The 12,940-nt window shown below is 41.6% G+C and overlaps 3 protein-coding genes across 6 annotated transcripts; 1 reads left to right on the top strand and 2 right to left on the bottom strand.

The window, feature by feature from the left end:
* Positions 1-873: 873 nt before the first annotated feature.
* Positions 874-4,531, top strand: LOC125540260 (CRS2-like protein, chloroplastic). 4 transcript variants are annotated; one of them, XM_087545367.1, is made up of 9 exons: positions 874-1,205; positions 1,843-2,049; positions 2,135-2,219; positions 2,344-2,411; positions 2,570-2,620; positions 2,697-2,770; positions 3,370-3,424; positions 3,503-3,579; positions 4,204-4,531. In XM_087545367.1, exons 2-9 carry the CDS (start codon positions 1,897-1,899, stop codon positions 4,286-4,288), a joined length of 648 nt encoding a protein of 215 aa, XP_087401493.1. In that variant the 5' UTR covers positions 874-1,205; positions 1,843-1,896; the 3' UTR covers positions 4,289-4,531. The 4 variants fall into 4 exon arrangements, with proteins under 4 accessions (XP_087401493.1, XP_087401494.1, XP_048559807.2 ...); XM_087545368.1 differs by having other exon boundaries at positions 4,154-4,531; XM_048703850.2 differs by having other exon boundaries at positions 3,370-3,428.
* Positions 4,532-4,584: 53 nt separating this feature from the next.
* LOC125540259 (lecithin-cholesterol acyltransferase-like 1) lies at positions 4,585-6,260 on the bottom strand. The gene is made up of 2 exons (XM_048703848.2): positions 5,850-6,260; positions 4,585-5,624 (listed from the first exon to the last, which is right to left on the bottom strand). Exons 1-2 carry the CDS (start codon positions 6,236-6,238, stop codon positions 4,742-4,744), a joined length of 1,272 nt encoding a protein of 423 aa, XP_048559805.2. The 5' UTR covers positions 6,239-6,260; the 3' UTR covers positions 4,585-4,741.
* A 3,040-nt stretch (positions 6,261-9,300) lies between these two features.
* LOC125534477 (lecithin-cholesterol acyltransferase-like 1) lies at positions 9,301-10,835 on the bottom strand. The gene is made up of 2 exons (XM_087540360.1): positions 10,433-10,835; positions 9,301-10,231 (listed from the first exon to the last, which is right to left on the bottom strand). The coding sequence occupies exons 1-2, from the start codon at positions 10,819-10,821 to the stop codon at positions 9,346-9,348; spliced, it is 1,275 nt and encodes a 424-aa protein (XP_087396486.1). The 5' UTR covers positions 10,822-10,835; the 3' UTR covers positions 9,301-9,345.
* Positions 10,836-12,940: the final 2,105 nt, after the last annotated feature.

Here is a 12,940-nt window from a genome sequence, read left to right as displayed (position 1 = left end):
GCAAAAAGGAATAGCTATCCTAGAATCCATTGAATTTCATACGGATGGAGGAAATTAAATTCTCTAATATATGTGTATACAATTTCGTGTATTTTTCCTAGATGACATCCAAACACCATTTTCGAAGGTTTCATATGGTTTTTCTTCATTAAGATATTGATTGATTTTTAAGATACGTGAAATTCAGTTGCTGTTGCTTTTATATTAGCACCTTTTTGAGTTTTCACATTCCAAATGGGGGTATACTTTTCACGTTATCCTGATATATCTGTCTTGGTGTTGAACAACTTGAATAAAGAGGATGCATACCCTAAATTTCTTGAACCTTACAAGAATTGACTCTACAAATGCAATGTATATTTCCTTGGTGTATACATGTCGGAAAAATGTACATACCCTTTTTAGCAAACATTTTTTAATAGCAGTCATGACTTTTTGCTGTAAAACAAATATATAGTTCAAATACCAAGTGACATCTACTGAGTGATAGGGTCTATTTGGTCTGCAGCATTTTGACACCTTAGAGTAGGAAAAATGCGGCAATATGATAAGCATGTAGGTGAAAAACAGAGGGTATAAAAACACATCAATTTTCAAAACTGACGTGTTTGGTTCCCAAGAATTGGAGAAGACATTTTTTTTACTACTACACATAGTAAGTTGAATTCCAACCACATGAAGCGGTATAATTAGATAGTTTGTGCGTAGGAAATCTGAAAAGAGGTCCAAGTGGAATGTCAAAATCCTTTGTTTTCCCTTTGAAAGTGAGTTCAAAGTTTTTTTTTCACTTTTATTTTCCTTCATTCTTTTGAAGCAAACGGACTTTTTTTAAAGCAAAATGAAGCAAACGGATGAATGAACCAAAAGCCCACACAGAATGGGCCATGACCCATGAGTTACTCTCAAACCCTCCCGGACGGAGAAGAAAGGCGACGCGACGGCGCTGGAGCCGGCGGCCGCTCCCAACCCACAGCGTGCCGAGGGGACTAGGTGCATCAGTGGAGCGCCCACCCTTCCCTGCGTGGCGGGCTTCAGCGCCGAGCTTAGTTTCGGCGCCGTTGCCGTCCTCGCCAAGCAGCTCCGGTTCCGAACCCCGCGCGCGTCCGCCGCCGCTGGGCCTTGCTGCGCGGTGGGGGAGAAGTTCGCTGATTGTCCGTGCCGTCGCCGTCGCGGGGCTTCGGGGTCGCGCCCTCTGCAGCCGACCTGTAAGCGTTCTCTGGTTTCCCCTCCTCGCTTTGCACTTGAATCGTCAACTGTAACGGCGGCTTGCATTTGGGAGATTAGCATTTCCTGGTGGCTAATCAAAGCCGAAGGTCCGATCAAATCCATGATCTGGAGTTCAGGATAGTTTTGCAACGCGGGCATTAGGATGAGGCCGGTGTGTGTTAGTGTTGCAGTCATGTGACTGGCATCTGTTTGATGAAATGCTTAAGCTAGTAGACGCGATGATTACAAATGTGCTTCCTTCCATGACTGTTCGAGCTGTTTCTGCCTCGGATACTTGCATTTACTCGCTTAGTGAAGCACTTCAGCGCTTCGGTTCTACTGTGGCCAGTGTGCATCGCTTCAGTGCCAAAGTATGCGCCATATTCAGTTTCTGTTAGCTGCTTATTTCGATATGCTGTTACATCAATAGTGGAGGTCATTTAGTGATGTATAATAAGATAGTACTCCCTCCGTCCGAAAAAGCTTGTCCCAAGCTTGTCTCTCAAATGGATGTACCTAGCATTAACTTGATGCTAGTATGTGATGTGCAGGGCTTGTGTCGGGTTATGTTTCGGCCTCTTGTTTGTTGCAGCATGTCTAGTGAGCACTCAAAGAACAAATTGGTTTCGTTTGCAGATTTTGCCATCAGGCTTTGCACTTGTGGCTGTTTACATTCCTATGATCCTGTAAATGATGCGGGGAAAGCTTTGGGTCAGACTTGCTCCCTTTCTTTCTAAGCGGTATGTCTCTTCCTCATCATCACCATCATGCTCGGCAATCCAACCATGGCTCTTTATTGGCCTAGGTAACCCTGGTGAGAAGTACCAATCCACCAGACACAACGTAAGTTCTGCTTCTCATCTTCTGTTTGAAATTCAGGTGGCTCAACTTTATTGTCATAATTAATTTATGTTGTTTCACCTTGCAGGTTGGGTTTGATATGATAGATGCATTTGCAGAGTCTCAGAACATATCCCTGACCAAAAATCACTTCAAAGCACTATTTGGTGAAGGTTTCACTCCATCCATATGCTCCCAGAAATAACGTTCCTCTTTACTTTTAGGGTAACTGATGCTCTATTTTCAAGTACAAAGTGTTGAATTGAACTGAAGGTGCTTTCATTTCTATTGATGCAGGGATGGTTGATGGCATCCCTGTTTTGCTTGCCAAGCCTCAAACATATATAAATCTCAGCGGTGAATCTGTAAGGAACACTTTTGAAAGATTTTTCTTTATGATTTCTACCTTGTATACATTTTCCTTCCCATGCACGCAATTCATTGTAACTGGCCTGACAGTGAACTGTGATGACTTGTTAAATGCTTGTGATCCTGACACCCCTACCTTTCTTTCTTATTACAGGCTGGTGCACTTGCTGCCTATTATAAGCTTCCACTCCACCGTGTCGTAGTGGTACGTGTTTATGATCCAATCTTCCTTGGTGACACCTTAGATTGGCTAACTGGGTTATTTGCTGTATGAGTTTCAGGCATATGATGACACAGACCTGCCATGTGGAGTTCTTCGTTTACAACCTAAAGGCGGATATGGACGTCACAATGGGTCAGTAAACCTTACATTTACGTGCTTTGTGAAAGAGTTCTATTTCACTATTTGTGTGTCAAAAGTTTCCAAAGGGAAAACCTTGTATTTCTGTGTTGTGTTTAAATACATAAATAGAAAAGCAGTAGCTCTGGAATTCATCAGGTTAAGTTTTCAAGATTGTGATATTCGTACTTGGACCTATCCTGCCTGTGTGCCCTTAGGGGGTACCTGTCTCGTTGAGCTGGTAAACAATATGGTGCTTACCTTCGATAAAGCATATGGCAGCTTTTCTTCCGTTCTGTAGCTCATTACTCCAGCAACTACATTTCTTGTTTGTTGTTGTATCCCTGCATGCACCTTTTTTCTTACATCTCAACATGATCCTTACTTGTTTTACTTGCCATTTCACATAGCCTGTGATGTCTAGTCAGTTACTGAAAAACAAAATCTTCTGAACATGAGCACACTCTTTAATCAGTATGATAGAATAGAATGTTCTATCTTTAAATTATTTTATGTGTGTGAGCAGACCATTAGTCTCTCAAATCTATCTGATTTCTGTAGACAAGGTGTTCATTTGATCTTGACAGGAAACAATTACCTTGTTAGTTTATCAGGTTGAAGAGTGTGATATACCATTTTCGCAAGAACCGAGAATTTGGCCGATTAAGGGTTGGTAGGTTTGACAACTGCAGGATTCAGGTTTCCTTTTCCTTTTCTGTACCAAAATTTAACATTTGTCTTATGTAGGGATTGGACGTCCGCCTGGTCAGATGGATCCCAAAGCTTTTGTGCTTCAGAAGTTCAACAAGACTGGTCGTGAATGGGTATAAAATCTCCATTGCTATAATCCTTGTGTTCTAGTTTAATGTTATGCTTTATTCTTATTATCCAATTTTAATTCTCGTGTAGTTCTTAATGAATTAATTTAGAAACACCTTCTTTTGTTCTATTGTTGGATGATTGTGTTCATTAACTAGGATAAGTGTTACCAAACATTAAGGAGTCCAACACCCTTGGCTATATAAGCAAGCTCTGTGTTCTAGTGACTTTAATCTATTTAAGTTAATTTTTAGCATATTTCTGCATGCTCCCTGCAAAACAAAAATAATCTAGGCTCCATTAGATAGTATGACGAGGGAGTATCTTCTGCGACAAAACAACTTCATTATATGATTTTGTTATGGATAAACTAGATATGCATCGAGATATGGTGTGTCAAACTGAAAACAATCTTACAGACTGAGGTGTATTCCACAACCTGAAGCTATCCGAAGGACCACGCAAGTGTTCCTTCCACATAGTAGAAAGATAATAAACAAAAAACTGTTTTAAATTGCGGACGACAACCGGGCACTTATGTTTATTTTTGTGTGTGTGCATCTTTTGCTCTGAACCTAGATTGATTCAGCCATAAAAGAGGGTGCTGACATCCTGAAGTTGGTGGTCAGCAAGGGTTTGACAGAGGCAGCAAGAGTGGCGAACGTGGATCAGAAGTACAAGCATCTGGTATCACATGACCAGCAGCTGTTGTAAAGGTGACTACGAACCGCTCCTCTAGATAAATGGTCATGCATGCTGTGCTCTTCCAGTATTATCTAGACGGCGGAATTGACTCTACTTGAGTACGAGGTGGCACCAATTTATTTATTTCATTTTATGGCGTATCAATATTTCTTCTAGTATTTCATCGGTTATGTTGAGCAATATAGCTAACATGTATGCATGTATGTCCAATGGTACACGCTTGACTATTCAGATGTTGTGACCTGATGTGTATGGCATCGCTGTGAACAGCAGCTTCAGCAGTATTAATTTTCCACATCAGTATCTTCCCAAAAATGAAAATCATATTCCACAACAATGTCCAATTACATCAATTGATGCAGAGGCTGAAATGACCCTCCTTCAAAAACAATGCCCAATTACATGATCAGATTTCAACGTCCTTAATATGAAGGAAAACACACAATAACATATGAAGACTTTTCAGCGATTTGCTTCTAGAATTACATCCATGACCTTCTTGAGCGAATGCTCCTGAACAACAATATCGAAGTGTGTAGCATTAGCAATCTCCACGAACTTGAAGGGTATGTTAGCTTCTTGTTGCCTACTCAGCTCCTTCACAAACGCAAGCACGCTAAACAAATTCATGGTCCTGTCTCCATCGCCGTATACCTTCTCGGGAGCCATGTCGAAGTTACCATCCCGGTACACCACCTGCTCCGGCGTTTTGACGCCGATGCCATTGAGGTATGTAGTCGGCACCATCGGTGGGTCAATTCTCAGCTTCATAGAAAGCACTCGTTTCACGACCTCAGTGTTCAAACCGAGTGCCGTGAGGAAGTCCTTGTAGTCATATGCTGAGTAGTTCTTGTGGTTGGTGATCACAATTAGCCTGTGACCAAATGCCATGGGAGATGGGAGGGATAAAAGGGTGCTCGCAAAGGTTCTCCACATTTGCCGTAGAAGCAGCGGCGGAACCGATGGGACAAGGAAAGACGGTCCCGAGGTGAGGCTCACAAGCACCCCCAGGAAACCTTCTGGAGGTGTGGGTGATACGAGGACCAGGTGCTTGATGAATTTCTTCCTCCATGCCACGGGAGTCGAATTGACGAACCCGAGGATGACCTTGCCACCAAAGCTGTGCGCAACGAGGATGACCGGCTTGTTTTGATTCTTCTCGCTCGCACGCTCAACCAGGTCCTTGACACGAGCAAAATAGTCGGAGTACACCTGAGATGGCTGGCCCGGCAGCGGTGGAGCGTGCCGTGGGTCGTAGGGAGCTCCAAAAAGGGTATCACCATCACGATACCCAAGCAACTCAAGCTCTTCGCGGACCCTTGCTAGACAAGTTGGGATACGGCTCCTGAACACCACGAGTGCAACGTAAAGATCATCAGTTTCCAGATCTAGACCTGTATAACAGGAGAGGAAAATCCCTAAAAAACAGTAGAGGAAAAAAAGTCTGGCATACTACAGAGTTTCCCAAAAAAGCCGTGCATATCAGCATATACGTATGCACTTCCTGTAGTGTAGATCAGTATATATACAGTTCCAATGGACGGAGTACTTGGACATAATGTATACTTACGAATCGTTCTTGGAGGTGAACCCGTGGGCGGAGCCGAAGTCCGGCACGCGCGTCTCGACGCCGGGCAAGTTCCGGTAGTCGTTGAGGGTGGGATCATAGATGAGGCGCATCTGCTCCTCGAAGCACGGCACGTAGTCCTGCCGGACCAGGTCTGTGGTGTTTTTCCACAGCGGGAACCACCCCTTCCCCTTGAGCTCGCCGCAGCGGGGCACCGACGGCACATAGGCGTCAGTCAGCCGCGCCTCCACGTTGGGGCAAGTGAAACCAGGGACCAAGATTACCGGGTGGTAGAGCTCGGCGTCATAGCCTCCTGCGCCGCAACGATGGATGAGGCAGATGATGAAGGCGAGTAGTGCTACAAGATCGGCAGACGGCGAGACAATCGCCATCAGACTATACGGTGGTGCTCTACACAAGTGAGTGCCAGCATCTATTGGACGCTCAGCTTTATATAGATAGACTACTAGTAATTAATCGTCTTTCATGTTTGGAAAGTTTTCAATACATGCCTAAAATTACCTTTGGGTAGGTAAGACTATAGAAGGCAGTACTTCAACGTTAAGACTTGCCCCCTCATCCAAATGAGGAAGTAAATTAAAGAGTACTAATGGATAACAACAAAGAAGGAAAATAATTAATGCCAACAAATGTAAATTGCAGTTACAACACACTCCCTCTATTTCAAATTAATTGTCTTTTCAAATTTTTACTAAGTAAAACTTCTTCCAAGTCAATTTTGTATAAGTTTGTCCAAGTTTATAAAAATAATATACACCAACTTCTATGAAACCAAATTACTCACATAAGATCCATCATGAAATATATGTTCACACTGTATTTATCTAGTCTTGTGTATATTGATTCCCATAAGTATGATGTATTTCCATTTTATGTTAGCTGTATAATATTATAGATGAAAAATTAAGGACCCTGATAAGTGCTACACATGTGGCATGAACATATGGCAACTCCGAATGCTTTTGATGGCAAGTTTAGTGACACGCGTCAAAGCAACTTTCTGTTTGGATAGCAAGTTTCATTTTTGTTTGTTTGTTTTCTCTTTTTGGATGGCAATTTTAGTTGTAAAAAACATCAGGTCCAGATTGCTTCATGCCACGCATGTGGCACTTATCATTTGGGAAAATTAATCAATTAAGATTTTACCTTTGTGAGTTTGACCATACAATGTGCCTTTTTATTTCGATTAATATCATTTTTTTACTATAGTAATTAATCATCTTTCATGTTTGGAAAGTTCTTAATACGTGCCTAAAATTACCTCTGGGTAGGTAAGACTATAGAAGGCAGTACTTCAACGTTAAGACTTGCCTCCTCATCCAAATGAGGAAGTAAATTAAAGTGTACTAATGGATAACAACAAAGAAGGAAAATAATTAATGCCAACAAATGTAAATTGCAGTTACAACACACTCCCTCTATTTCGAATTAATTTTCATTTCAAAATTTTACTAAGTAAAACTTGTTCCAAGTCAATTTGTATAAGTTTGTCCAAGTTTATAAAAATAATATACACTAACATCTATGAAACCGAATTACTCACATAAGATCCATCATGAAATATATGTTGACATTGTATTTATCTAGTCTTGTAGATATTGATTCTCATAAGTATGATGTATTTCCATTTTATGTTAGCGGTATAATATTATAGATGAAAAATTAAGGACCCTGATAAGTGCCACACATGTGGCATGAACATATGGCAACTCCGAACCTTTTTTATGATATACAAGTTTAGTGACGCAAGGATGGCAACTTTAATTGTCAAGCATGACAACTTTCTGTTTGGGCGGCAAGTTTCAGTTTTTTTGTTTGTTTTTTTTCTTTTTGGATGGCAAGTTTAGTTGTAAAATACATCATGTCCGAATTGTTTCGTGCCACATGTGTGGCACTTATCATTTGGGAAAATTAATCAATTAAGATCTTACCTTCGTAAGTTTAACCATACAATGTGCCTTTTTATTCCGATTAATATCAATTGTTTAATTGCAAAATTCTTTTTTTTTTGCAAAAAGAGCGGATCTAGTATAAAGATTCACCAAAAGTAAAAAGTACCTCAACCATCATAAAAATTACATCGAGGTCTATGGACCACAAAACAACCATTGCCGTTGCCAGAACAAATAGCCGACGCGCCACTGTCGTTGCTCCCATACCGGAGCCAACCTGATCTTGTCGATAACAGCCGGGGAGTGGAGGATTCACTCAGTTTAGACGATTAATATGCCTCGCAGGACTTTATATAGGTATCACCCTTCATCAATCTATTATTTTAGAGACTGATTGTGCTTTCGTACATTCGTTTCTTGTAAATGAGAAGCTTGATAGGTCCCCTCTGGCTGATCTGATAGATGAGGCTCTGAGTATATCTAGGATGATCTAAAATTTTAATATTGCAAGGATAAATCGGACTGCCAATGGGGTGGCACATGAGATTGCTAAGTTTAACTTTTGTACTAGGTCTGATGGGATTCTTTTTAATTCTGTTCCGCCCTGCGTGGTGTATGTTGTAACGAATGATTGTAAAAACTTTTCTTTGGCTTAATTAATATATGGGGTGTTTTACAAAAATATATATTTGGAGAGACAATTTAATCCCTCTGGAACATGGACTCCCCCGTAAAAAAAAGAATATGGACCCCCCCCCCCCCCCCCCCCCCCCCCGAAGTGGGTTATGATCTCCTACTTCATGCCTGATTATTCATTCAACGATACACAAAGTACACGCAGAACAACAATCTATGAGTAGTGCTTATAGGAATATAGTCTCTTCGCTCCTAAATATAAGTCTTTGTAGAGATTCATTATAGACCACATACAGATATATATAGATGCATTTTAGAGTCTAGCATAATGGAATTTTACAAAGACTTATACTTAGGAACGGAGGGAGTAATATACGCATATGCTCATATGAGGTAAGTGTGCATGCGTATATATTTGAGCATATTTTTTTTAAATACCACGCTAACTGCAAGTAGCATGCATGGGCACGTGGAGGAGCGTGTGAATGTTATTTTCTGACAAAGACATTTGCCACGGAACAGACGCTTGGTGACACCGATTCTGGCTGGGTTTCTGCCAATAAAAAGGATGTCAATAGCCACCGAACGTTCGAGGTGGAGCATGACAATTGTGAACGTTTTCTATGACAAATTCTTCGCATACACATGGAAACTTCTGACCAGAGGATTTTTCCGTGAAATTTGCCGTGTTGGCAGGAAAGAATTGCCATTCTCCCAGCGCATAAATTGCCGCCAAAAACATTCGTTGCACCCCAGAGAACTTTCGCTGAATATTACCGGGAAAAAAGAAGGCATGTAGCCGATGTGCATGTGCACGGCTATGAACAGCTACTTCAATCCATTGATACAACGACGTGAGTCCAGCTAAGATTCCTGAATATTGTTGAAATTGCTAAAATTGGAAGTCTTTATTAATATGAAGGGAAACAGAAATAACATATGATGACTCCTCAGCGATTTGCTTCTAGAATTTCATACATGATCTTCTTGAGCGAGTGCTCCTGAACAACAATGTTAGAGTGTGTAGTATTAACAATCTTGACGAACTTAAAGTGTATGTTAGCCTGTTGTTGTCTACGCAAATCATTCACGAGAGCAAGAACGCTAACCAAATTCATAACCCCGTCTCCATCGCCATATACGTTCTTGGGAGCTACATTGAAGTTACCATCCCAGTATACTGCTTGCTCCGGCGTCTGCACGCCGACACCGTTGAGGTATGTTGTTGGCACCATCGGTGCATCAACTCTCAGCTTCATCGAAAGCACCCGTTCCATCACCTCGGTTTTCAAACCGATTGCCGGAAGTAAGTCCTTGTAGTCATACGCCGAGTAGTTCTTGTTTTTGGTAATCACAAGCGGCATGTGACCAAAAACCGGGGAAGACGGGAGGAATAAAAGGGCACTCGCAAAGGTTCTCCACATTGGCCGCAAACTCAAGCGCGGAATTATCGGGACAACGAGCGGTTTCGGTCCTGAGGCGAGGTTCGTGAGCGCCTCCATAAAGCCTCCCGAAAGTGTAGGCGATATGAGGACCAGGTGCTTGATGAATTTCTTCCTCCATGTTATGGGAGTCCAATTAATGAACTTGAGGGTGGCCATGCCACCAAAGCTGTGTGCGACGAGGATGACCGGTTTGTCCTGGTTCTTCTTGCTTGCATGCTCCACCAGAACCTTGAAACGGGCAAAGTAGTCCGAGAACACTTGAGATGGCTGGCCTGGCAGTGGCGGAGCATGCCGTGGGTCATAGGGAGCTCCGAAAAGGGTATCTCCGTCACGATACCCAAGCAACTGAAGCTCTTCGAGGACCCTTGTCATGCAAAATCCCTTACGGCTCCTGAACACCACATATGCAATGTAAAGATCAGTTCCCAAATCAAACTCCATACGTTGGGGACAAAAGCATTCGACATACTAGAGATTTTTCCAAAAGGTCATAATATATACACCGTGCAAATGTCCAATGTAGATCAGTAGACACGTCAGCAGGTAGTAGGAAGCCAACAGATGGATTACTTGTTACAGAGTGTGTACTTACGAATCGAGGTTCTTTGAGGTGAATCCATGGGCGGAGCCGAAGTCTGGCACATGCGTCTCGACACCGGGTAGGTTCCGGTAGTCTTTGAGGACAGAGTCATAGACGAGGCGCATCTGCTCCTCGAAGCACGACACGTAGTTGTGGCGGACCAGGTCAGATGTGTTGTTCCACAATGAGAACCACCCCTTCCCCTTGAGCGCACTGCAGTGGGGCAGTGACGGCACGTAGGCATCAGTCAGCCGCGCCTCCAGGTTGGGGCAACTGATACCTGGGATCAAGATTATTGGGTTGTAGACCCCGACATCATATCCCGCGTCGCAACAACGGAGGAGGCAGATGAGAAAGGTGAGGAGTGCTAGACAATCAGTAGATGGCGAGACAATCGCCATCAAACGATGCGATGATGCGGTACAGAGGTGAGTGTCATTATCTGTTGGACGCTCGGCCTTATATAGACTAGTAACAATCGTTAATGCATGGGAAGTTTTTAATATATTTTTAATACGTGCCTAGGATTACCTCTGGTTAGGTAACACTATAAAAGGTAGTGCTTCAAAGTTAGGACTTATCGCTTTATCCACATGAGGAAGTAAATTAATGCTGACATATTAAAGAACAATGTAAAGAAGGAACACAATTAAAAATGAGCAAGAGGGAGAAATAATTAATGTGAGCAAATATTGCTATGTCTATTGCATTGGTTGTTTTGTTGATCTTCTTTGTGATACTTTAGCTACGCCTTATTTCCGTGGTCTCTTTGAATCTGATAGATCAATGGTTTCCTTTGCTTATCTTTACTTTTGGTTAGTGTTTGTAACATAATTGTTTCTATTGATAGAAATCCAAGAGCGGGGCATCTTTTTTCAGTGGTATGACGTGCATGTCGATTACAAGGTGTATGTGGTGACTTTGTCAATCTCAAGACCTACTGGCCCATTCTCTCGCAGATGCTTAGGGTGTGCATGTGTGTTCGTAGGGATGACTGTGCGTGCATATTATGGACGTCTCCATATGCACCATGTTTGTCAAAAAAGAAGAGGAAGGCCTCTCTCTTTTTAAATGCCAATGATGTTTAATTGCAATTACAACGAACTCCCTCTGTTTTTTAATTAGTTGCCATTCTAACTTTGTACTCAGTCCATGTCATTTTTTTTATTACCAACGTCTGCAAAACCAAGATACTGACCCTCCATCATAATACATGTCTTCACAATGTATTTATCTAATCTTGTAGATATTTATACTTGTTTTTATAAAGTTGGTTCCTTAGAAAATATTGACTTAACACAAAGCTAGAACGATGGGTTTTTTTAAAACCCCCATATATTAATTAATTAATAATGTTATTACAATCGTTCATTACAAAATTCACCACATAACACTATTAAGAAGAATCCCATCAGGTTTGTTTATAAAGCTAAGCTTCGCAATTTCGTGAGTCACCTTATTGGCCTGCCGATTAATTTTCGCAATTTTAAAATTCTTGAGCATCCTCGATATACTCAAGGCTTCTTTCTTCAAATCAACGAGCGGAGACCTGTCAAGATTCTCATTTGCAAGGAAAGTATTTTGAAACAGCGAAAGTATATTATTCTTCTATGTAATTAATTTTAAATGTATACTATTATAGACTGAAAATTTAGTCCGTTAAGTTTTTACATTTGTTTATTCAATCATATAGATGTAATTGTTTTGGTTAATATCAATTGTTTCCTCATTAGTAGAATTATATTGCAAACTTGCTTAGGTTATTGTACATTAATCTCATTTAATGGTTACATCACAATACAACATATCTTTTTTTATTTTTTATTAATGTTAATTGTACTAAATGCTATAGAAAATGAGTAAACAATTATGTGTTTTACAAGGACTTTGCTCAATGGTTACATTGTGATTTTTTTATTTCTGTAACAAAACCAAACACCACTTATTAGAAATTGACAAAGATTAGTTGGATATTCTCTATTGCAGAAGCGCGTCATATAAGGTCTATAACCTTAATTGTAAAGGGTTAATTTAGGCTTTGTTTAGCACAAAGGGTTAATTAAGTTTGTCTCTCCTCCAAGAAAAGGCGGCTAGGGTTTTTGCCTTCCGTCGGCGGCACCGCTGATCTCCCACGCTCTTGTGGCCTTAGGGTCATGGGTGCACGGTGGATCCCGGTCCTTGCCGGCGGGAGGACTCCGTTTTCAAGTGCTTCCTCAAGTTTTGTTAGGGTTTGTGTCCTTCTCAAGAAGACGAGACGGCGGCAGCTTCTTGAAGATGGAATAAGGTTCTTTCCGTCTAGCCCCTGTCCCGATGGTGTGTCTAGCATCGTCGGAGGGCATGTGAAGGTATGTCTCTGGTGGATCTCGTGAGATTCGGTCGGTGGTTGTCTTTGGTAGATCTGCTCGGATCCGGTCTTTGTTCATCTTTATTCATGTGTCTTCAGGTTGGATCCTTCTGATCTAAGCTTCTCTTCATCAGCGGTGGCTGTTGTTCTGGTGCGTTGGTCCTATGGGCCTTAGC

The sequence above is a fragment of the Triticum urartu genome, chromosome 2A (genome assembly GCF_056163025.1).
Source record: "Triticum urartu cultivar PI428250 chromosome 2A, HENAU_Tu73, whole genome shotgun sequence".
NCBI classification, from domain to species: domain Eukaryota; kingdom Viridiplantae; phylum Streptophyta; class Magnoliopsida; order Poales; family Poaceae; genus Triticum; species Triticum urartu.
This window is presented reverse-complemented; position numbering and strand designations above follow the sequence as displayed.

Coding starts and splice junctions, on each gene's coding strand:
- LOC125540260 (XM_048703849.2), top strand. CDS start 1,897: ATGATGCGGGGAAAGCTTTGGGTCAGACTTGCTCCCTTTCTTTCTAAG. Junction 2,412..2,569: donor TAAATCTCAGCGGTGAATCT/GTAAGGAACACT, acceptor TTCTTATTACAG/GCTGGTGCACTTGCTGCCTA. Junction 2,621..2,696: donor CACTCCACCGTGTCGTAGTG/GTACGTGTTTAT, acceptor TATGAGTTTCAG/GCATATGATGACACAGACCT.
- LOC125540259 (XM_048703848.2), bottom strand. CDS start 6,238: ATGGCGATTGTCTCGCCGTCTGCCGATCTTGTAGCACTACTCGCCTTC. Junction 5,625..5,849: donor TTCACCTCCAAGAACGATTC/GTAAGTATACAT, acceptor CGTGGTGTTCAG/GAGCCGTATCCCAACTTGTC.
- LOC125534477 (XM_087540360.1), bottom strand. CDS start 10,821: ATGGCGATTGTCTCGCCATCTACTGATTGTCTAGCACTCCTCACCTTT. Junction 10,232..10,432: donor ACCTCAAAGAACCTCGATTC/GTAAGTACACAC, acceptor TGTGGTGTTCAG/GAGCCGTAAGGGATTTTGCA.